This window comes from Miniopterus natalensis, chromosome 17, assembly GCF_054644295.1.
Source record: "Miniopterus natalensis isolate mMinNat1 chromosome 17, mMinNat1.hap1, whole genome shotgun sequence".
In the NCBI taxonomy this organism is placed as follows: domain Eukaryota; kingdom Metazoa; phylum Chordata; class Mammalia; order Chiroptera; family Miniopteridae; genus Miniopterus; species Miniopterus natalensis.
Genome location: NC_142097.1, coordinates 1505575 through 1529107, shown reverse-complemented (window position 1 = coordinate 1529107; position 23533 = coordinate 1505575). Strand labels below are relative to the sequence as shown.

The window sequence follows — 23533 nt, the reverse complement described above, 5'->3', positions numbered from 1 at the left end:
GGCTAGCAGCGGGGTAGAACCAAGTCACAGGGCCATGTTTTCATAACCAGCTAGACAGGGCCCAAGGACCCAGCAAGCCAGAGCATCTCCAAATGAAGCTCTTCTTTAGGGTGAGCACCAGACTCTTTTATACCCAGCTGCCTAAATCTAGTACCTTCTGTCTTAAAAAATACAGCTGTACTGGGGTGATTCTGGGCTGACCCCCATGGGCCAGGCTTCTTTCCTCAGCTTCCCCTGACCTCATCCCCCCCCCCCCCCCCCCCCGGGGCTGAGCAGCCCTGGAAGAGTGGCCACAGAAACAGTGTCCAGGCCTGTGTCTGGCTGGCCAGTCTACTTACTCTGTGATGAGCTGGTCTGTTGAGGTCCCAACCTTGCTCTTACCTGCAGGATCAAGCCTTGGACACTCATCACCCTTCGCAGTGAATACCTAATGGAGTCATAAAATATACTCATGCTGTTGCTGGAAGTGTAAATAAACCGATCTCATCTTTTTGAAGGGTCTTTTACTATTACCAATAAATTTTCTAAATGACCATGCCCTTTCAACCAGAAATTCCACACCTGGGAATTTGCCCCGTGGAGGTGCTGGCACAGTGCATGAGCATGTATGCACACAAATGTTTGTTGCTGCATTAATTGGGTTGCCCAAAAAAAGAGAGACCACAACCTAAATGCCCCAAAATAGAAGAGTGGTGCGGTACATTATCATATACACGAAGGGATGAAACCGTGTGAAGTGTCTAGAATATTCTGTTGAAGAGAAAAAGCCAGCTGCAGAGAATCATATCTTATACTTATTTGTACAAACATGTAGTTATGTACACACAACAGTACACAGGTATGGACATGTGTCTATCTGCTGAAAAGAATGGGTTTCCTCTGGAGTATGCGGAGGCAGTGAGGGAGGGCCTTCTACTTTACATCCTACGTGCATCTGGTGTTATGGACAAGAACATACTCCTTTTGTGACTTTAAGAAGCAGTACACATTTTCCCAAAGGAACTAGAATGTGGCAAAAGGCACAGCCAGCAGGCTAGCCAGGTGTGTGTCCCCAGGAGCTGAACAGGACTTGCCGGGCCATGCAGCAGCGCGTCGTGGAGCTCATCTCCCGCGTGTGCAATGAGGAGATCACGGAGGAGCTGCTACACGTCAACGACGCCCTCAACAATGTCTTCCTCAGATACGAGAGGTGGGAGCAGGCACCTTCTTTTCCCCTTAGAAAGATTATTGTCATACAGAGGGATTTCTTTCATAGACCAAAGGGAGAGGGATTAGATTTGGAAAGTACTCATCAGAGATGCTAATTTGTCCCCAGATGGCAGGGAAAATGCCTCCTGTTCTCCTGGGCTCTGCCTTTGTAAGCCTCAGGCTGCTCGCCTTCCTCACCATCCCCAGCCCCAGGAGGGAAGGGCTGGGGCACCCGGAGGCCCTCGAGCTTCTGCACCTGCTGCTTTGAAGATCCTTTGAATTTGAAAAGGATTAAAGGGAAAAAATGTCTACTAAGGAAAAAGACTTTTCTCTTTCCCATCTTTGAAAAGAGGAGATTTTTTCCCTTCCTTTGCAAATGTGAGTGTGTCTCGTGTTCAGCAGGAGGCAGGGTGTGAGGGCTGGGATGCTGCCACGCAGGGAAAGGCATTCATTCCAGTTCTTCTGCCGCCAGATCGTTTGGGGGTTTGAGGTAACAGACTTGCAGATTCTTTTCCCTTTCTAGAGCCTTCCCTCCAGAAACAGTGCAGAGCCTTTTGTTAAGGAGCAGTTTTCAATAGGAGATAGAAGGCAAGCAGTTGCCTTCACACTGGTGGGTACACCTCAGGCTTTCCTGAGTGACCTTTCTGAACTTCCTGAGCTCCCCAATGTCAGCCCCAGAAGGTACCTTGACCAGGCCAACCTTCTTCTGAGTTGAAGCCCCTAGTCCCCTAGAGCCTGGGGTCCTGGCCCCTCACTGACTCGTGGCATGACGGCCTGGCACCGTGAAGTTCAGTGTGATAGGGATTTGCACTGGGATCTTAGAGGGAGGTTTTGCTGTGGTTGTCACAACCCTGGGATTTGTCTCTGCTTCAACTGAGGCAGTAGGGAAGGGTGGCCCTGTGACCACCTGACAGGTGAAGAAACCTCTGCAGAAAGAATGAGAGGCCACCAGGGATGTGTCAGTTGGAGAACAGGAGCAAATCTGAAGCGTCTTGACTCCCAGCCCAAGACCTCTTGGTCTTGCTTTGTAGTCCTGACTTTTAAATGGGCCTGACTTTTAACCTGTTACACCCATTCCAGCCCCTTATAGAGCAGAATGACAGGAGCTAGTGTGGGCACTTTGACCTGAGCCTGCCAGTCCCAGGGCCACCACAACTCAGTCAGAGCCTGAGGCCATTAGCCCTGAGTGCCATGCTGACAGACAACGTGGGAGAGGAAGCTTTCCAGATGGACTTGCCCTCTTCATAGGCCATGATTCGGAAAGCGAGTCTTTCTTAAAGCAACAGCAGCACACATGTCCTAACCAGATTGTTCCCTGTGGAGGTCCCTGCTCACCAGGCGCTGACCCCAGCAGGCGGGGGGAGACCCTGTGAAGTCTGATTTCTCCAGGGTCCAGCTGGAGGAAGTCTCCGAGCTACCTCTTTGCCCTTGACATTTGGGAACTTTTCAATGTCACGGCAGCCCCTCACACCCCTCACAATTGCTCTTCTGTTTCCCACCTAGGTAAGAGAGATGAGGGTTTCTGCAGCTGCTCTAAGCCAAGTCCCACCCTCGGCCAGTATGCAGCCAACAGGCTGGATGTGGAGATGACCGGCAGCCCCTCTCGAGGGGTTTCACTAGCCAGAGGCCTGGGCCTGTCTCCTCCTCTAGGTGCCTGCCCTCTGTGAAATAGGGCTTTTTGCCTGGCTTTGCCCCCAGGTAGAATGGATGGTCTATCCTGTCCCTCCAGTGACAAGAGAAGCACCTGGGCCCAGGATATGAGGGGATGACTGGAGGTGCCAACCCACACCCTCCTCCCTCACCTCAGGGTGCCCATGGGTGAAGCCAGGAGGCTGACCCTTCTCAGGGGAGCCCCACACAGAGGAAGGTGTGGTGAAATGCATGTGTGGTCCACTCTCCTAGCCCCTAAAATGGGCTTGGTTGGTCTCCTTTCCTTGAATCTCGGTCCCCAGACTCTCTTCACAGGGCCAGTGAGCATCACAGTGCCCTACGAACCCCTTTCTTCACTCTGCTCTCCTTCCCCCATTAGGTTCGAGCGATACAGGTCAGGCCGATCGGTTCCAAATGCCAGTAATGGAGTAAGTATTCCTTCAGAATTCTCTCAACTCTGAAGACTGGAAGAGCTGCCTCAGTTTGTTCTTACCTGTTTTTTAAGCTGGGGTTAAACTATTTGGTTAACTGAACAGCAAGCTCTGGTTGATGGGACACTGAGGAAGAGCTAGCAGGCACATCCCTGGCAAAGGGTGGCAAAGAAACCCATCCTGTCCCTGGGGACTATCTCTGCCCTGCATCCTTTAAGGGGGTCAGTGGATAGGGGCTCACTAATGGGCAGGACCCACAGTGGACCCTGATATCAGCATGAGGGAAACTGCCTTGCTCCTGTATTGGTGCAGCGTTGAGACCTGCACTGTGCCAGCTGGCTTTGATCTTGGATACTGGCACAGGGTTCAGAGCTCACTGCCATATCCTGCTCTACAGGTGCTGAATGAAGTGACTGAAGACAACTTAATAGACCTGGGGCCAGGCTCTCCAGCCGTGGTGAGCCCAATGGTGGGGGGCACGGCACCCCCATCTTCCCTCTCGTCCCAGCTTGCTGGCTTGGGTGAGTATCCCCTGGGGGTGTGAAGGACCTCCTTCGCAGGCCACTTCCTGGCTGTGAGTCTGGGCTGAGGCCAACCTTCTCTCTCTTTGTTGGAAGGCCTGAAGAGAGCCTTTTGGGTAGTCCATGGAAAAGTGTATTCCTGAGCCCTGGCCAATTGTACCACCTTCAGTTCATAATTTCTTTCCCTAAACTTAAAAGTGGGCGCTTTTTTTAGGTGTTTTTTTTAATTTAAAATATGTCTTTTTTTTTTTTTTAAATATATCTTTATTGATTTCAGAGAGCAGAAGGAAGAGGGAGAGATAGAAACATCAATGATGAGAGAGTCATTGATCAACTGCCTCTTGCATGCCCCCCACTAGGGATCGAGCCTGCAACCCAGGCATGTGCCCTGACTGGGGATCGAACCGCAATCTTCTGGATCCTAGGTTGATGCTCAACTGCTGAGCTGTGCTGGCTGGGCCCTAAACTTATAGTTTTAACATACGTTGGAAAGCAGGGGTTGGGGGAGTTCCAAGGAATGGGAAGTTGTTTGCTTTTGAAAGAAAGGTGGGCCTGTGTTTGATCTGGAATATTCCTTATGGTTGAAGCGATTTCCTTCTCAATATCAACTAGGTAGGTCAAGGATGGCAAAGAGGTTTCAGCTCACTGGCTGCTTGGAACACAGGTCTAGGGGGATGCTGAAGCCACTTCAGGGCTTGGAAGGATGAGTCTGTGATTGATTGGTGATGTCTGCCACTGGCTTGGAAATAGGAAGAGATGGCACTGACATATTTGCTCTCTTAGAACTAACATCAGCTAAAGTATTCTATTGTCTGCAGCCTGAAATGAGAAACACCACTTTTCCACTTCATTCAGTTTAAAAGTGTGAGTGAATAGGACTGTAGTGCTACAAATGCACAGTATGATGCCAGTTTATCAAAATTATAGTATTGAAATAATAAACATGGGCCTCTCAAAATTCGTTTCTTTAAATTGATTTTAGAGAGAGAGGAAGGGAGAGGTAGAGACATGGAGGCATCAGTGAGAGAGAGCCATCCATTAGCTGCCTCCTGCACGCCCCCTACTGGGGATTGAGCCCTCAACCCAGGCATGTGCTCTGACGGGGAATCAAACCAGCAGCCTTCTGGTGCATGGGGTCGATGCTCAACCAACTGAGCCACCTCAGCCAGGCTCAAAATTCTCTCTTCTACCCTGCTTTTCTGTTTTCTTATTTCTTAATATTTATCCTTATAACTTCATTTTATTTCAATTGAGCTTTTATTTCTGGCTTTTCAGTATCTCATATTTGTAGCCCCTGTTCCTCTTTCAGAACAGGTTTCTCCCCCTTCAGCCCACCAGCATTTGGCCGTCAACACCTTTGCCTGGCATTTGAGGCTTTTCACCAACTATCCCCCACCTGCCTTTCCAGCCTTGTCTCCCATTCCTCTCCCCACAAGCACTGTTCACTGCGTATACCCTGACTTCCAGGCCTATGCTTTTGTACCTGCCTGTCTTTCACCCCTTCTCCCCAGGGAGAGTCCCACTTGTTCTTAAGACCCATTGTTGTGTCAATGTTGAGCTTTTCCCGATGTCCCAAGCTAAGTACTGCTGTCTGCCTGCCTCCCATCCACTCTGCACTCCTTGATACCAAAGACCACATCAGATGCAGTTTGGTCTGCTCAGGATCTAGTTCTGAATGTGGTGGGTACCTGCAAAATATTTGTCAAAAAACTAAATGGCCCAGGTCCTTAGACATTATGATTGAGTGAGGAGCCCCCAGATAAGGGCTTCATGGGAAATCTGCAGGGGCCCAGGCCCCCCCTCACTGCCAGCGCTCTCCCTTCCATTCACGATGACTTTCCCCGCCTTGCGCAGCCTGGGGCCCAGTGGCTGTTCTCCACCTGGACTGCACCTGTGGCTCCTCCTGCGCACGGAGGCCTGGGAGTGCTGAGGAAAGCCTGTGTCCACCCCAGAGCTTTAATCTGCTTGCCTGGCACCTTAACTCTGGGCCCTGCCATTACGTCCATGACCCACATTTTGCTCTCATCCTCCCTTGTTTCTTTGACCCACAGACCTGGGGACAGAGAGTGTCAGCGGCGCCCTCAGCTCACTCCAGCAGTGCGATCCTCGTGGCACATTCGCCCAGACAAGAGGGAACTCCTTGGCTGAGCAGCACAAGGCGTATGTAGGGATCATTTCGGTGGCTCTTGGAAGATATTGGGGGAGGATTGATCCAAGCCTGGTCACGGGCCAACACAAAGAGGCCTTTTATTCACCAGGTCTAGGACTGCCAAGAACTTTGAAATATGGCTGTGAGGCCTTGGCAGTAGACACAGATGTTGAATGCATGCCAGCCCCCCTGCTTGGGGTCGATTGTAGTTGGAGTTCTCCTGTCAGTCGAGAGAGTGTCCTGCTGTTCTCTTTGCTTCTGGTGCTGCTGCTGCAGAAGCCTCACTGTGGGAGGAGCTGGGAGCCAGGAGGGTGCCACCGGCAGGGACTACAGATTCCCAGGCGTGTGGGCAGAGGCTTCCCTGGCAGCAGCTCTGGCCAGGATGAGCCATATGGGATTGGGGGAGTTTATTCCAAAATAGACAATCCCCTGCATCTCAGGGGGCACCAGAACAGGCTCTAAGCTCTCTGTTCAGCTTGTAGGCAGGTGAGGAACACTTTTCCCAGCCTTTCCCAGGGGCTCAGCATCTTGACGCATTCAGTTTTCTGAGTCCTGTGCTCCAGAATCCACAGGGTGGCTAGAAACCCAAGGCCCCCTGCACTCCCCACCAGCAAAAGCTGCTTTTAAAATGGATGTAGTGAAGGAGGTCAGGGAGCAGAGAAAGACAGCCCTTAGAGTCAGTGACAGGCCCCTATCCCACGCCTTCCTTGTCACATGCCACTGAGGCTGCACCATTATCTCCCCTCCCCTCTGAGCAGTCTCAGGTTACTTCCCATATCCTGTCATCCAGCCTTAGGTATGCCCCAGTGTTGTTGCTTAAGAAAGTAACGTTGAGCAGTGTCCCGACACCAGAAGAAGTGAGTGGCCAAGCTAGTCTAGAAGCCAGGCAGCCTCCTTTCTTCGGTGGCAGTCAGACTAGCAGTGAGCCCTGGCCTCTGCCCAGTTGCCAAGGCTGTGGGAAACGTTCCTCCATGTACATGTGAGGGAGGTGCCATGGGTAGAGAGTGTCTACAGTCACCACACCACCCCTGAGACTCCTGGGGGCACTAACTCCGCTTGTGCTGCTTGTCTCTAGGGTAACCTGCGAGGATCCCCAGGCTGTCGGAGGACTTGCTTCTGCCCTAGACAGTCGTAAACACATCTCTGAAGTGGTAGGTCTTTAACCCTGTTTTCCTGCCTGAAGTCCTCTGGAGGGAAAGCCAGCTTGTCTGGTAAAGCTGGCTGGGTAACTAAGCAGAAGGTGGCTTGTGTGGAGGGCAGGACATGCTGGGGAAGCCTGGACGAGAGTGCTATATTACCTCATTGAGTCCTTACCCCACCCCTTGGGTGATCCCCAGGGCAGCTTTCCCATGACACCCAATAGGAAAGAGGCCCAGAGCGGTGGCCATATGTTCGAGGCACCCAGCCAGCAGACAGCAAGCAGGGGTCCACTCCTAGGAGGTCCAGCTCTAGGATCCTGCTCTTCCACCTCGGTGTCCCTGAGCACTCTGGGCACCGGTCTCCTGTAGCCAGAGTGGGTCTCTCCCCAAATGTTACAATGCACTGGGGGTGAGCAGTGCTCTGACAGAATAATGACCCTTCTTGAGGAAGGGAAATGCTGATCTGAGTCACACGTTTGGGGATCGTTTGTAGCAGGCCTAGAGGAGCAGCACCAACCTCCTTAGGAGGCAGCCAGTGGTCAGGATTTGTTTGGGAAGCTGGGGCAGAAGGCGTGGGAGAGCAGTTGGGCGGTGGCTAGGAAAGTGTTCTGGGAAGCTCCTTGTCCGGAAGGACCAGAGTGAAAGGCAGAGAGATACTTTGAAGTGGAGGATGGTGTTCGTCAGAGCCTCAAATGCACCCTGGTTTCTGTAAGATTTCAGGTCATCACAGGGGAAAGGATTCATGTCTTAATGCTTTTTGCGAGATTGTTCCCCTTTTGCCTAAGAAATGTGTGTGCAGTGTGTTAGTGAATGTTTGTTTGTAAGGGTGGGAAGCTCCCCCAGCTAGGCTAGAAAGGGGCAGTGCTCATCTGTCCACCGGATGGGGAGGCCAGTTTCTGGCCTCCTGTAGCCCCGTCCAGATGGACCCAGGAAAGAAGCCGTGCTGCAGCCTGGCCACCTAGTGAAGCTAGCCCCGGGGGAAGGCTCTCCGTTCCTCCTGGACTCGGCACTGGCCGCCAGGGGGCACGGAAGAGCCAGCCCAGCTGCCTGGGTCTCTCAGCACCCTGCCTTTCCACAGCAGGGCCGGCAGTGCTACCCAAAGCCCCGAGACCAGACTCCCACCTCTATGCAGCGGCCACGGCTCTGTTTCTCCCATTATTTAGAATGTCCTCCTCCCTAACTCAGGGAGGGCGCTTGGGAGCTGGGCTGAGGGCCACCAGCACACTGCCACGCGAGGATACCCCCCTCCTGGCCCTTGCTGGCCTGCAGCCGCATCCCTCAACCAGGCTGCCCACTCTGTCTCCAGGGCCCACCGTGTCCATGCCAACTTGTGCCCTACCACACCCGTGCCATTATCAGTGCCCACGCCTGTGTCTGAGGTTAGCACATGTGGCCAGCTCCGCCCTTCACCCTTTGGGGGTGTGCCTTGGACAGTCTCGGTTTCCAAAGGTCTTGATGACTCCAGCATGTTTTCCACATGATGGGAGGCAGATTGCTTTTCATGTTCACTGCTCGATGGGGCAGTACAGGGGAGCAGGGCTCTGTTAGCTCTGGGGGTCTGTGTGTATATCTCTGTGTGTGTCTGTCTGTGTCTGTGTGTGTATCTCTGTGTGTGTGCCTGTTTCTGTGTGTGTGCCTGTTTCTGTGTGTGTGTCTGTTTCAGTGTGTTTGTATATCTGTGTGTGTGTGTGTGTGTGTATCTCTGTGTGTGTGCCTGTTTCTGTGTGTGTGCCTGTTTCTGTGTGTGTGTCTGTTTCTGTGTGTTTGTATATCTGTGTGTGTGTGTGTATCTGTGTGTGTGCCTATTTCTGTGTGTTTGTATATCTGTGTGTGTGTGTATCTGTGTGTGTGCCTGTTTCTGTGTGTTTGTATATCTGTGTGTCTGTGTGTGTGTATCTCTGTGTGTGTGCCTGTTTCTGTGTGTTTGTATATCTGTGTGTGTGTGTATCTGTGTGTGTGCCTGTTTCTGTGTGTTTGTATATCTGTGTGTGTATGTGTGTGTGTCTTTGTATCTTTGCACTCACACACTCGCTCATGTGCATCTTCAGGCCAATTCTTCAGGTTATATTGTTCCATATACTAAATCACACTGGCCTGGAAATGAAAATTGGGTCAAGGGAGAAATTAAGAGTACAGTAAGGGAGGGGAAATAAGGGAGGGGAAGATGGTAGCCATCCACAGTGCAACCAAATCAATTTTCTTAACTTTAAATACTTTTACCTTTTCAAAAAAAGGTAATATACCCAAATTTAGAGTTTAAATTAAGAGTTTGGAAAAAGAACACACAGGTAACTGAGAAGGAGGAAAAAGGGAAGAAAAAACAAAAGTAAGTTAGAAAAAAATACAAATGGTCTGTAAAAGCTGGTTCTTTGGTAAGTGGACCCTTTGCCAACCCTGGGAGCCCTAATTGGGAGAAGCGGCCCTGGACGATCTCTGTGGCTCATGGAGATTTTCCAGGTGTCCCGGAATGGTTGGTATGAGTACACGTTACCCTGTTGGGACGCTGGGTTACTAACCTCCTCTTTTCCAGGTAGGTAAGGGGGCCTGGTGGGGGTGGGGGAGCACACATTGGGTCACATGTCCTCACATGACAAATGACCGACCCTGAACCAGGGCTCCTCTGTTTCCATGACATATGCTATTGCTTCTTTATCATGGGTCTTGCTGTGACTTTTCTTTCTGGGACTTTCCTGTCCTCCGCCCAGAAGAGAGTTAAAGGTGGGGACTCTGGCCTGGAGCCCATAGACAGCTGGCTCATAACCCAAGGAATGGTGAGAGGTCACTAGCTGAGCAGAGCTCCTTGTCCACCCCAGCGCTTACCTGTCACCTGCTGAGCCCTTGTGAGTCAGACAGTACAAGGCCATTTGCTCCTTCTGACCCAGTGCCAAATTGTCTCCTCCTGTCTGTACGACCTCCTTGAGCTGCAGACTCCTTGCCCCGGGAAACACCTCCTTTGGTTTTCTGCTGAGGTCTGTGCCCCGGGGCCTTTGGGGTTTGGAGTGTGTTCAGGAGGGAGGGCCCTTCCCTCCTCCTCCCGTCTGGAGCGCACAGCAGTATTCCCTTTTCCAGGATGAGCACAAGTTACTGTGGCTTTTGCTTCTAAGACAATGGACTCAAAGCACCTGACCAGTTGGTGAAGCCCCTCCAGCCTGTGAACTTGGCAGTCCTGGGTTGCTGGGCTATACTCTACTACAGTTTAATCTGTATTTGTGCCCACCATGTCCCCCAGAGGGTCTGAGACCTTTTAAAGAAACACACAATCAAACAGAATGAAAAGAAGACAAAGCCAGCAGAGTTTCAGATCATACATGCAGTTAGTTCTTAGGAAGTCAAGCTTTTCTCCAGAAACCTGGGTGGGCCTCTCCTGCCTCACTTGATCAGGTGGCCCTGAGCCTGGTGCATAGAGAAAGGGTGGCCTCAGAGTGAGCCTTTCACCTCAGTGAAAGGCTGCTTGCCTCGGAGTGAGCCTTTCACCTCAGTGAAGCCACAGCCCTCAACAAGCACCTCTAGTATAGAGACCAAGGGCCTTGGGTGCATGTGGTGTGCTGGAGCAGGAGGGGTGCAGAGGCCCTGCCACTGAGGCTGGGGGACACTGGCCCCGGAGACCATGCCAGGCTGTGGCCAAGGAGGGTGTTCAGGCAGGACCAGCATGCGAGGATGTGGGCTGCCAAGCAGGACCCTCAGACCAGGGGGCAGAGGGTGTCTGCCTGCCACCTGGCTTGGAGCTGGTGACCCTTGCACTGCCATGCTCAGGTGGAACCCAGCTCCCTCCACCTGTCCGCCCAGCAGGCTCTCTGCTTCTGCATGAGACCCACAGCCATTCTTAGAGGTAGGGGCTGCCTGAGCTCTTGTTTGCTTCTTTAGAGATAGCCTGGGGCTCTGTCCCACACATGTGGGTGGCTATCGAGCAGGCTCCTAGAGACCATGTCACCTTCATTGTCCAAATTGGAAGGATCCAGCCATGTGTCCTTGTGCCTTTAATCCTGCAAAAAAAGGATACTGCCCACAAAAGTTACCCTGAGTGTGGCCTTGGCAGCTGGTGGTGGTGCCTGCCTCTGCCCACACAGGCACCCCCAGCTGCCCTGTCTCCTCCTAGAGCTCTAGTCTTTGACTTCCCAGAAACAAGCCCAACTAACAGCTAACCTGGTCTCTCACCTGCCTGACTGCAGTGTTTTTCTTTTAAACGACGTACATTAATTGCTTTGCCTTATTTCTTGCAGTGTAGCACCCTGAGTCTTTCCATGCCTCCCAGGTACAAATTCTTTACTTGGAAACTTTTTGTACTGTTGAGTGAGACCAAAGGGCTCCTAGGCCACTCCCTACGTTGGGGTGGTAGTGGAAGCCAGTAGGGAGGATTCCTCACTTCTCTGGAAATAGCATGCCTGGGCTACAGAAATTGTTCCTGTTGCATTGGAAACCAGACAGTTAGGCTCCCTGTGGGCCGGGGCTGTGGGGAGCAGACCTGGCTCTCCTGGGACTTCAGCACCGAGTTAACACCAGGCTCATTGCCAGTTGAAGAAAACCCTGAGAACTGTCATGGACAAGCCTGCCCAGAGACTGCTGGCGTGTGTGCTGACCCTCCCCAACCTCTCCAGCTTGTGGGCCATTTTCTGGCTCTGACCAGAGAGGAGTGTCACCCATGGCTGGATACAGCCAGGAAGTATCTGGATGTGAGTGAATATTGTCACAAGAACAGAAGTAGGTTAGAAGAAGGAGTCTGCTGCTGCTAAAGCCCAGATTTGGGGTGGGGAGGACCCCAGACACAGCAAATTCAAAGTCATAAAGAGCACTGGCTGTGACTGAGTGAGGACCAGCACCTCTTCCCTTTGGACAGGTGACCCTGCTGCTCCCTAAGCAGAGCTGCCCTGCCTGCAGCCAAGTAAGGATCAGCTGACAGCAGACAGCTCACCCACCACTATCTTCCGAATCTGCCACTGGCATCTGAGATGCCAGTTTCTCTTTGGATTCTGAAGATGGGCAGGGGCTCATCTCACCATTGCCTCTGCCATGCCAGCCCCACCCGGCCTGTCCTCAGAGGGGCTAGGCCGAGGCCCTGGTCTTTATTGGAGGGCGCTCTTCCTCCACATCTCCTTTTCCCTTTCTCTCTTCCTCCCCAACTCACACTCTTCTTCAAACCCCTTGGACCAGCCTTCGGCATGGATAATTACCTAAGGAGATGCTAAACCATGACGGGACAGAGCCCCCAGTCTCTCAGGGATAAGCTGGGCCAGCCCTCGTTGGATGGATAACACCGAGGCCTCCCAGGGGCCTGTGACAGTGACACGGTCCAGGGCCCTCTTTGCTAGTCCAGGCGCCTCCTGTCCTCCGTCAGCCTGGGTGGAGCTCCCTGCTCCTCCCTCGCAGTCTCTCCAGCCCTGCCTGGCAGCGCCTACAGGATTGGAAGGGGCTTGACCTTGCTGGGATCCTTACTCCATTGATTTGGGAGGGCAGGAGTGACATAGCTACAGAAACTTTCCTGTCAGCCCACACCTAGTGCCACAGTCATTCACGCCTTGAGGCCGAGTGCCTCTCACACTGAGGGGTCAGTTCCAGTCATTTCTGACATCCTTGGGTTTCTTTCTTTCTGTCTGTCTTTAACAACTGGTAGTTAATTTATTAAAAGTTGATTTACGCATCTGCAATGGTGACTTTGCCTCAGCTCCTAGCTCCATACTGGTGGAAGCAAACTGCTTAACAACCTCAGAGGGCTGTGCACGTCAGTGAGTCATGGATCCTCGCCCTAAGCCCATCCGAGCCTTGGAGCACCTGGCCCCTGAGTTTCCTTGTGTGATTCCCAGCCTGGTGTGCAGACTGGTGCTTTCGCCTTGACATTCTTTCCCTTTGCATCTCTGGTCAGATCAGCATGCCTTCTCCAGGACTTCATGCTGCGCTGGTTCAAGTCATTCTGATTTGGTGAATCACCACCTCTGGGTTCCATGGGTGTCTTTCCTGTCCTTTTACCAGCCTGGCTGCAGTGCAGCCTCCTGACTGAGCTCCGCTGCCACTGCCCCTTGCCTCCTCGGCGCCGTCCCTGGGTTTCTAAACGTGAAAACAGACTTGCCAACCTGGAAGTGAAGGGATTCGGAGTCATGAATGGTGAAAGCTAAATACCACCTAGCTTACCCTCTTTCACAGATTGAGGAAACTGAGGCCAGAATTGTCCAAGCCCCTGCCCCCCACTGCAAGCTCAGGCTTCTTAGGAAAGCAGAGGATCTGAAGCTGCTGAGTGAGAAAGTGATTCCAGGGTCAGGGGCCTGGCCCAGCCACAGCAGAGCTCGCCAGCCCAGCTAGGCCATTGGGCTCGCCCAGGGCTTTCTCAGCTTGGCTCTGGGTCCCGCCTGGAGGCTGCCTCCACGTGCACACTGCGTATTTGGAGAAGTCTAGGAGAAGGCAGAAAAGTGTTCCCGTGATCCAGCTTTAGGGGAATTTTTTTAGGGGGTGAGGAGGGTAGAGAAGAGCCCAGCATTCGCTGCAGCAGCTGCCGCTGGGTGTTTTCAGAGAAGCGGCTGACTTCAAGCTTTAGTTCTGAGAACCTGGCGCACCTTCCCAGAGGCCTGGCGTTCTGACTTAGGAGCACCAAGACGATGACCATTGCCCTGTTCTGTCGGAGGGAAGTCCTGCCGGCAAGCCTGGGATCAGCAGGTGACACCTGCGTGCCCCCTGCTTGCTTCTCAGTGGGGAAGGTGGGCGCTGCCCTCAGTGCTGTCAGCACATCCACTGGGCATTGGTCCTCCAGAGTGAGAAACACATGTTCTTTGCCCCTAGGAGCCATTTCAGGGTGATTTGAACTCCTTGATATCTTTTCATTCCAACATTCTTAAATCCTTAGTAAGTCAAAGAAATACAATGGAAACAGTCTCACTAATCTGAACAAAGTTGGCTTGAGCCTCTGTGGGAATGTGTGTGGACTGCCCATGCCGGGCCTGGGGTTGGGCGCACGCATGTAAGGCGCTCCAGTTCACCAGAGTGAGGGGTCTGATCCTCGCCAATGAGAGTGCGCGGGACTCGGCCAAGCAGATGCCTGCTCAGTGTGCTCCGGGCCTGCAACGCCCTCGTTCTACTGCGCCCAAACTGCACCGGTGGCAGGCTGCTGCCGCGAGGCGTGGCTGTCACGTTGGGGCTGGGCTGGCGATAGGAAGTCTTTTTTCTCCTTTGTTAAGGTCATGTCATTTCATAGATTTGCAAACACTGAGACAGGCCTCTTACTGCTTGTTTTAACTTTATTCTTAACCTAGTTTGTCACAGTGGGGTGAAGCCAGCTATGGACTCAGTGCTGCATTTTTTCTAGAAATGGGCTTGTGAGTGAGCCACTGGGTCAGTCATCTCATTTGTCTAGGCTGGGAACCAGCGTTTCATTAACGTGACTTCTAGAGGGTTGAAGTTTATCTTTACTTCTTAGGATGTTATATCTGACAGCAACTTAAATAGTTCTAGCCAAATGTATTTTTCAGAACAGTGCCCCCAAGGCCCTTGGCTGGTATCCCTGAGTGAGCACTGCTCAGGCACCCATGAGATGCATCTTCGTTTACTCGGGATCCCAGTCACCCCCGAAAACTGCTCCCCAGATCTCAGTGAACTTCTTGTTTGTCTGCTAAAGCACAGACAACTACTGAGAGCTAGGAAGAAAGGACGTAACAGAGGAAGCCATTGCACTCAGACCTACTCAGTCTCCTAAAGCGACACAGAGGTGACTGAAGCCTCACAGTCCCTTTGGTCCTCAAAGCCTTTGTTTCTGTTGGTGGCGAAAGGTGCCCGCCGCCTGCAGGCCAGGCCACACTGGCCTGTGCTCTCCCCCACTTAGGGATGGACCAGGACACCAGGAAATACCTGCAGTGAGCAACAGAGCCCAGCGGGCTCCCAAGGCTGGCTGCAACCTGCCTGACCGCGGGACTCCTGCTCTGGACATACTGCCACTTGGCCTCCCCAGTGGCATCAGGGACGACTAGTGGCTCATCAAGTCACCCCCCAGAGACTGGGCTCAACAGCAAGTAGGCAGTCCTCCAGTTCTCATCACCAGTGTGTTCAAGGTCATCCTGCAGGGCAGCGCATTCCTGAGACTGCAAGGTGCTTTGCAGCTTAGGCTGAGACCCATGACGGGAGGACTGACACCACGGGCAAAAAGTTCTCCATTTCAAGAATGTGTACTGGCGCCCCGCCCCGCTGGTCAGTCCCGCTGCTTAGAACTGGCCGCCGCATCGCTTCCGCGCCTGTCATTCGTGTGGCTGCCCACACCTGCTGTGCCCACGTGGGGTTTTTGTTTGTTTGTTTGTTTTTTGCTCTCTGTACGTTCTGGTTTCATTTGGGGGTTGCTTGTGATGATTTACTTTGTTTGGTGTTCTGTCTTCCCTTGCCTGGCTGTGCGGCTGCCTGGCCCACTGCTTGCCCCTCCATAGATCCCCGTTGCGCAGCCCTCTGTCATGGACGACATTGAGGTGTGGCTCAGGACGGACCTGGTGAGACTCGACTTTTCTCTTTCAAGTGTGGGGTGTGGCAAGGACAGGCTTCAGGGACGACCCACAGGATGCCCCTGGGGGGTGGGGGTGGAGGAGGGAAGCAGGGGCAAATGTGGCTCCTGCAGCCACCAGATCCTCACAGCTGGCGACACCTCTGACACGGAGGCTGTGGAGCCGGCTGTGCTGACGCCAGTGCTGAGCACAGCCCCTCGGCCCTGGCCTCCGAGGCAGAGCTGGGACTCAGCTAGCTCTAGCCGGCTCCAGCACACCCCCCACCCCCACCCCCGTTACGTTTCAGTTCAGGTGTGTGTGTGCTTGGGTTCGTTTGTTTTCTGGGGTTTTTTTTTTGGTTTTTCTTTGTGGGGTTTTCTGTTTTTGAGGGGTTTTTGTTCTTTTGTTTTCATTTTCTTTAACTGTGACATATACACAGAGATTAATAGAGTGTTTGGTTTTTCTGTTTGTTTGTTTGGGGTAGTTTTTTGTTTGTTTTTTTAAACCTCACCTGAAGATATTTTTTCCATTGATTTTTAGAGAGAGTGGAAAGGAGGGAGGGAGGGGGGGAGAGAGAAACATTGATGTGAGAGAGACACATCGTTGGTTGCCTCCCACATGTGCCCTGACCTCAGGGGCCAGGGATCGAATCTGCAACCCAGGCATGTGCCCTTCACTGGGAATCAAACCCACGACCCTTCGGTGTGTAGGTCGACACTCTAACCACTGAGCCACACCAGCCAGGGCCAGTTGATTTTTATTTTAAATCCACTGTCACCCTGGCCAGGTGGCTTGGCTGGTTGGAGCATCGACCCATGCACCGAAAGATTGCTGGTTCGATTCCCAGTCAGGGCACATACCTTGGTTGTGGGTTCAGTCCCTGGAGGGGGTATGTAGGAGGGGCAACTGCTTGATGTTTCTCTCTCCCCCTCTCCCCCTTCCCCTTTCTCTAAAATCAGTGAAACATAATCTTGGGTGAGGATTTAAAAAAGGAAAAATCCACTATACCTCCCTTCCCCAGTATCTTCTGGTATCTTGGATCCAAGAGAACACCTGCCCCAGAGACCATTGTCTCCATCCCAGAGACAGGGCAGAAAGATGAGACATTATGCATCTGCCAGTGGCGGCAGGTCCTGAGGAAGGAGGCGTCAGTGGCCAGCCCTCCCTCTATTCCTTACAAAGCATCTTTACCTCAGTAGCCTGTCCTAGAGGCAGGGTGGAGGTTGTTGGCTAGAGATGGATGAAGAAATGGACTCTGGGAGGGGAAGAGGCTTAGCCAAGGTCATTGGCTGAGGCTGGTTGGATTCTTCCCCAGACCTGGAGACACCTCATCTCTTGCTCCTCGCTGTCTCCTCCTCAGGGGCCTTGCTGGTGGAGTGTGGAAGTTCTTTAACAGGGTCAGCCTCGCTGGGTGTGGGCTACCGATGTGGCCCCTCCCACAAGGGGATAGCAGACCTGAAATAGGGCTTCCCACTGCTCTGGGCCACCTCCTTGGGAGGCCAGGCTTCCCAAAGACACCCCTGGCCACCCAGGTGCCATGCCTCACAAAGGGGACCCCAAGGTCCAGAAAGGGGAGCAAGAGACTGCAGAGCAGGTCAAGGCAGAGCCAAGAAAGAAGCTGGTCTCCTGGCTCAGCCCAGGGCCTCCTCCACTTCCCATCCCACTCTCCTCCTTGGCACTGTCTGTGTAGTGAGTTCCGTGTGACTGCCGAGTTCTCCAAACAAAAGCAGGTCTGATCCACTCTCATATTAAGAGGTCACACAGCCTCCAGGGCTCCTCAGGACCGGCAGCAGGTGATGGAATCCGGCCCACAGGAGAAGGCTGGCGCAGCTCCTAGGCAGCCTCCAGCCGGACAGGGCTCCCTTGCCAAGTACTGCCTGGTGCCAGGCTCTGCGCCGTGGGCTTCATGGCTCTGACTGTCCCAGGCCTCAGATGGTTCCCAGCTGTTGGCATGGACAGCGACTCCCCAGAACCAACCTGCAGCTGGCTAAGAAGGAACGCTGAGTGGAAGAGCTCCTAAGGGTCCCTGGGTGCGCCTCGGGCTCCCACTCCTGTGGCCCCTCCAGGAGAGATGGGCAGGCTCAGCCCAGAGAGCCAGCTTGCATCTGTTTTTGGATTCTTCCTTTGGGCGCTCCTGGAGGGTCAAAACCTAGAACCTATTCAAGCGGGTTAATTTTTGCTTTTTAAAAACAATTGAGATAAACAGTATTTTGCTATTGCAGAACTCTGGGAAGGAGAAGTGGGAAGTTTTGCTTGGACTGTCATGGGCAGTGATGTCCCGGGGTGGCTGCTGGTGGGTGAGGTGGCAAGGCTGGTAGAGCCCTAATGCTGTTCTCTGCTCCTCCCACAGAAGGGCGATGACCTGGAGGAGGGCGTCACAAGTGAAGGTATGGCCTGGCCTGTGGCTTTACAGCATCCCCCGCCCCCGTTTGCTGCTCTCTCCCCGGGCTCTGGGGGTGCACAGGGGCTGGCACCCTTACCACCTTGGAGCCTCTGCTGCTGGAGCACCTTCTGTACCTGGCCTAGGCTGGGCCCCTGGGCCGGGGCTCCTTGCCTCCCTTCCACCTAGGCCTCATGCTGATGAGGGACCTCAGAAAGAGCACATGACTATTAGAGGGTCACGGAGCTCATGAGTGGTAGGTTCATACTGCCTTTCAGGTCAGCATGAGCCCAAGCTGGTGCTCTTAACCAGTCTGCCCACTTCAGATGCTCAGTCCAGCACAGGCAGGGCATGGGCATGCAGTCTACAGGGTACACAGGGGCCTCTCCAGGCCTGGTGCCCTGTGACCTCACTTCTGGGGGACTAGCTATACAGGTCCTATGGGGAAGTTCCCAGCATGGTCCCCTCACCCCTCTCCCTCTCTCACCCCCCTTCCCCTTCCATCCTGCCTCCTGGACCTCCCCTCTGGTCTACCAGCCTTTACTCTGCACAGCCTCCTCCCTCAGCCAGACCATCTGGTCAGACCCCCTCAGGCATAGAACCTTGCTCTGGGGAGGTGGGGTGCTCACTGCCAAGGTTCAGCAGGACTGCCCCTCCTCTCTCCCTGCCCTGCTTCCAGTGCTGGTCAGGAGGGGGGCAGCTGCAGGTTGGATGGGACAGAATTACGACTGTCAACATCACCCCTCCCGCCCCCCAGGCTTCCTGCTTGTCCTGGAGGCAGCAGAGGAGGGATTGAGGACAGGTCCCCAAGCAACAGAACACCAGATGCACCCCTGGCTCTGGCTTGTGTGCCCCTTGTCACTCTGCTCTTTCGCTGGCAGGTGGCCCAGGCCAGTGTAGCCAGGGTGAGAACTCATGCTGGGGTGACCCTGTGGGCACAAGTGAGTGGGGTGCAGGTAGGACATGGCTGTTTGAGCCTTAATGTGGGCCTGGCCCCCCACCAATCCTGGCTTCTGCCCTGGTTTTGTATTGCAGAGTTTGATAAATTCCTTGAAGAAAGAGCCAGAGCTGCTGAAATGGTTCCCAGCCTCCCCTCACCCCCAGCAGAGACCCCCACCCCAATCTCAAACCCCTCCGGCCGGAAGAAGCCAGAGCGCTCAGACGATGCCCTCTTCGCCCTGTGAGCTGTTATGTGGTTTGGCTCCCCAGATGGCAAGTCACTTCTAGACTCCACCCCCTCCCTACCAGGCAGTGGCCTCTCCTCCCATCCCCAGCCCCCACTCAGTCCTCAGTCCTCAGTCCTCAGTCCTGTGCTGCTGTGTCTCCATGGAAATGCCACTGTGTCTGTTCCCAGGCCTCCCACTAGTCAGGACAGCTTTGGCCACCTTCTCTCTGGGTGGTGGGACAGTGTCGCTGCAGCCAGAGGCCCCTCACCCTCACCCTCACCCCGCCCCGCCCACCACAGGCTCCCTCTGCCCATGTTTCCTCTCAGGAGGATCGGGCAGTAGGGCCCAGCCTCAGGCAAGGCAGTCCCCTTGGGACCGTTTCCTGAGCAGACACTTGGGTTGTCTCTCTGGTCACCTTCATCACTCAGCAGGGGAGCCTGGGACCAAAGGGCCCCTCATGGAACCACACACTGGGGGGGAGAGAGCCAGGGGTGCTGGGAGGGCAGCACGCAGCCAACGGACAGTGGCCACGGGCATGCTGGCAGCTGCTGCAGACGACACTACCCGAAACCAAGTGGCAGCCCCCACATGTGCCTCACTTTTCCTCACACAGTGGCCCTCTGTGGAGGGGCCTGCATGGAGGTGTTGCTCTGGCTTGCTTGGGCAAGCTTGCGGGTTTGGAGCATGCTATGCTTGGGGCCATGGCCTGGCCTATGGCAGCCTCTGTGCCTCTGACCCCAGGGCCCAGCACAGACAGCTTTTTGGTCTCCCAGACCCCAATGCCTGATGGCCAGAGCAACGCTGAGGTCCCTGCACTGCTCCTGGGCAAGGCCTTGACCTTCACAGACTGTTCCGACATCCTGACCTCCCCCCACCCTAGACCCCCAGGCCACAGATTTGTATTCTCCAAGCTAACCAAGAAGGCTGACAGAGCCTGGGGCTGAGCAGCAGAGGGGTGTGGGGTGGAGGGGCAACACCTGCTCCCATCCTGAGTCCTCTCTGTGTGTCTTCCTGGCTGTGGAGCACGTACTCAGGGCTCAGCCCAAGCCAGGTGCAGCCTCACCCACGCCTGTGCTGCTGTCACCCAGAAAATGGCTTTGTACCATCCCTTATCCCTGGGGCGAGGTCTGTGTCAGCAGGCACTGCCAGGTGTTAGGGTCCACCTTTCCCACCTGCACTGAGTGGAGAGGCTGGGCTGACACAGGTGGAGACTGTGCTGCAGGCTCTAACCAGCCAGGGGCCACGCTGAGCACCAGCAGGAACAGTTCTGGTGGAGAGCACGGCATGCACCCTGGAGCCCATGCCCCGTCTAGCACCACCTCAGCTTCCTCCAGAAAGGAGGCTTTGGGATCTGGCTGGGGGGGCCCATCTGGCAGGACCAGCTGGAGATGTCATACTCCAGTTCCTCAGAGGACACCCAGGAAGCTCCTCGGAGCTTGGCCAGACTGATTCCTGCCCTGCCATCTCTGGCAGCACAGGCAACGCCTCTGCTCCCCCTGAACAGCCCAGCCAGCACTCACCTCTCTCAACACTTCCTGAGGGCAGAGCCCTTAAGGCTAGCCTGGATGCTAAGACAGCTGATGTTTACTGGATTGACGTGAGCTGCAGAGAAGGTGGCTGGGGTGGCCATTGTACCCAGCAGCCCCAGCTAGTGTCCCTTGCCCTTTGGTGCAGTCTAAAGGATTGTCTGTTAAAGCCAGGGGCTCTCATTTGCCAGTTTGCCAGCCCGTGGTGGTGGGCAGCTGGCCTCAGGTGGCCAACCCTGCAGGAGCACCACGGCTGCTGTCCTGCATCCTCTGAGGGCAGAGCCAGCCTCCCCATCCTGTGAGAGGAAGTCCCCACAAGACCAGGGGTCTGAGGGCCTGAAAGGAGAGCAGGTTGCTGGTGGCAAGTGAAGCTGAAGTGCACCTGCCCCAGGGACCCCAGCAAAGCCGCCTCTCATCCCCATGGTCCAGAGCTGCCCCCAGCTCCAGCTAGGCAGCAGGTGGTGGTGGATCCTGCCAGCTGGCAGGAAGGCATTGGCCATGGAGAGAAGTATCACCTGCCTTCCCACCTGGAGCCACCCTCCTGTTCACATAGCACGTGCAGAGGCAGCTGCCCCTAGCTTGAGGCTGAGGTGACGCTTGAGGCCTGCACAGGAAGCAAGTATAGGTCCCGTGCCCTTGAGGGGGTGCAGCTCAGCCCTTCCTGTCCTGAGGCCACAGGCACCCTTCCATGGCAGCAGAGCCCTGGTAGGAGAGCTGCCCAGAGCCTGCCCCCTGGAGAGGGAGACCCTGGTGAGCCACCAGCCTCATCACAAGTGTTAGAAATCAGACAGTATGTACTTAATTACACTAAATTATTTCTGGGAGTCCTTATAAGCACTAATTATACCTGATTATAGGTTAAAATATTTATTTTGTCAAAACATTTTCTTGGGGGTGTGTATAACCTTTTCTGTGTTCATTGCGCTGAGATGTGAAGAGGAACCATCCCTCCTGCCTACCTCCTTGGCAGTGGGTGGCAGTGTGGCCAGGGCCCTGCCCCAGAGCAGTTCCTGCTGGGCTCCCCAGGCTCCGAGCAGACGCCAGGTCTTATCAGCATGCCTGGGCCAGAGGGAAGGCGGCCCTTCACCTTCCTCTGTGGCAGCGATGTGCTGCCTGTCCTGGACCTGCCTCTGCTCACCGCCCTTCCCTTCCTCACCCAGGGGTCCAAAGCAAGAGGCCTGGGAGGTGGGGGGCCTGTGCCATCACTCACCTCCACACCCCCACCCCCAAAGGCTGCACAAGGGTTCTGGGTGGCCCGATAGGGGCAGGCGCTCGGGCTCCTCCAGCATCACTAAGGCACCCACACTCCCGTTCCTCCTCTTCCTTCCTGCCAACATCCCCCAGTTAGCCTCCACACAAACAATGCTTCTCAGTCCAGCCCAGCCTTCTGGATGATTCCAGGGTGCTGTGGGCCAGCTGGGGGAAAGCACTGTGGGGGAGGAGGCTGTGCTCTGTCTGGGCTCAAGCCTGCCCACTGCGAGCCTTGCCACCACCTCCTGTTAGAACTTGGCTTCTCTCCTGTCCACCCAAATGGGGAACAGCCAGAAGATACTCCCTCTGGTGCCTGCCTCTCCCTGTGCCCGTCTGCAGCCTTTCTTTCCATGGAGGTCTAAGCCAGTCTTCCCTGAGTGCCACGCCTGCTCTGACACTCAGGCGGCGGCATGTCACTGCTTCTCTCTATACCGTCAGGCTGTCCTGGAGAAAGGGGAATGGATATTTATTTCCTAAAGTTTGCAATTCATGTGTGAGGGTTCTCAGGATTACTGGAGACTGTTGAGAAAAGGAGTGTGTTGAGTTTGCTGTCCAGTCGTCCCAGAAGTCTGGTGTCCTGTCAGTGTTGTGCATTTCTGCAGCAGAGCCGGGTCTGGAGGGCAGGGCAGTGCTCTCAAGGCTCAGGTGTCACCAGCGCATCCACCCACCCTGGCTCTCCTTCCAGATAGTGTCTCTCAACTTCGGGTTCTTGCATGTAAAATATTCCACAATAAACAAGTAAATGGTTCCCATATGATCTCTGTGAAGTTGGCTGTGACTGCCCAAGGGCTGGCAGGATCTGACCACCTGTGTTCTTTAAGCAGGGGCTGCCACAGGGCCCTGGTGGCGGGAGCACCGGTGGTGGCAGCTGTAAGCCACCCACCACAGCCTGCCTGAGAGCTCTATACTGGGGCTGTTGTCCTGCCTCACCCTGGGTCCCAGTGTTGGGCGGCACTCATTCCCACCCAGAGTATCCGACACCTTGAGCAAACAGGCCCAAGAGCCACCTCAGCGCCCCTCCGCTGGGCTTCCCAAACTTGGCAGGGCCTTCAAACCTTCTACATGCCAGGTGCGCAGTTTGAGAGCTGCTGCTCCAAGCATCCCCTTCAGTAGCTCCACTGAGATGTCATTTACAGCACAGTTCAATCGTTTAAGGGACACAGTTCAGTGCATTCCAGTATGTTCACAGAGCTGCGCAACCATCACCACAATCAACTTTAATCACTCCCTACTCTAGCAGTCACTCCTACCTCCCCCACCTCCATCCCTCTCTCCCTTTTAAAAATGCTTCTCTCCTGTGCTGGGAGCTGGGCACCAGGTGGTGGTCTTCCAGGAAGCAGGTCTCTCAGCAGGCCCTTGAGGGGTGGGCTATGGAAGCCGTGTGGTGCCTGCCCCTTCTCTGAGTGGCCTTGGGAAGCTGGGAGCCCTTTAATCCCTTCACCTCCAGGGGTTCAAAGATGGACCTCAAATGGGGTAGACTCATCAAATAGCCAGGTAAACCTGGAATAAATGCAGAGACATCTGCTCAACCTCTCGTGTGCAGGTAAAGAAATGTCTGGAAAAAGCCATACACTTGCCTATGGCCACACAGGGATCATCAGCAGAACCAACACTCAAGCCCAGGCTTTAGGCCTCCCAGGGAAGATACCATCTTCATGAACAGCAGGGGAGGCCTCCCCCCCTCCCCC

At 54.4% G+C, this 23533-nt stretch overlaps 1 protein-coding gene across 3 annotated transcripts in view; it reads left to right on the top strand.

Moving 5' to 3' along the window:
- Window positions 1-19338, top strand: part of TOM1L2 (target of myb1 like 2 membrane trafficking protein) — a 118908-nt gene extending 99570 nt beyond the window's left edge. The window contains exons 8-16 of one of the 3 annotated variants that reach the window (XM_016196498.2): window positions 1056-1189; window positions 3218-3266; window positions 3667-3790; window positions 5842-5950; window positions 7015-7090; window positions 9784-9849; window positions 15472-15531; window positions 17873-17909; window positions 18938-19338. In XM_016196498.2, the coding sequence (XP_016051984.2) occupies window positions 1056-1189; window positions 3218-3266; window positions 3667-3790; window positions 5842-5950; window positions 7015-7090; window positions 9784-9849; window positions 15472-15531; window positions 17873-17909; window positions 18938-19086 (804 nt within the window). In that variant the 3' untranslated portion in view covers window positions 19087-19338. The remainder of the gene's footprint in view (window positions 1-1055; window positions 1190-3217; window positions 3267-3666; window positions 3791-5841; window positions 5951-7014; window positions 7091-9783; window positions 9850-15471; window positions 15532-17872; window positions 17910-18937) is intronic. The other 2 variants (XM_016196495.2, XM_087825779.1) reach the window with 2 other exon arrangements.
- Window positions 19339-23533: the final 4195 nt, after the last annotated feature.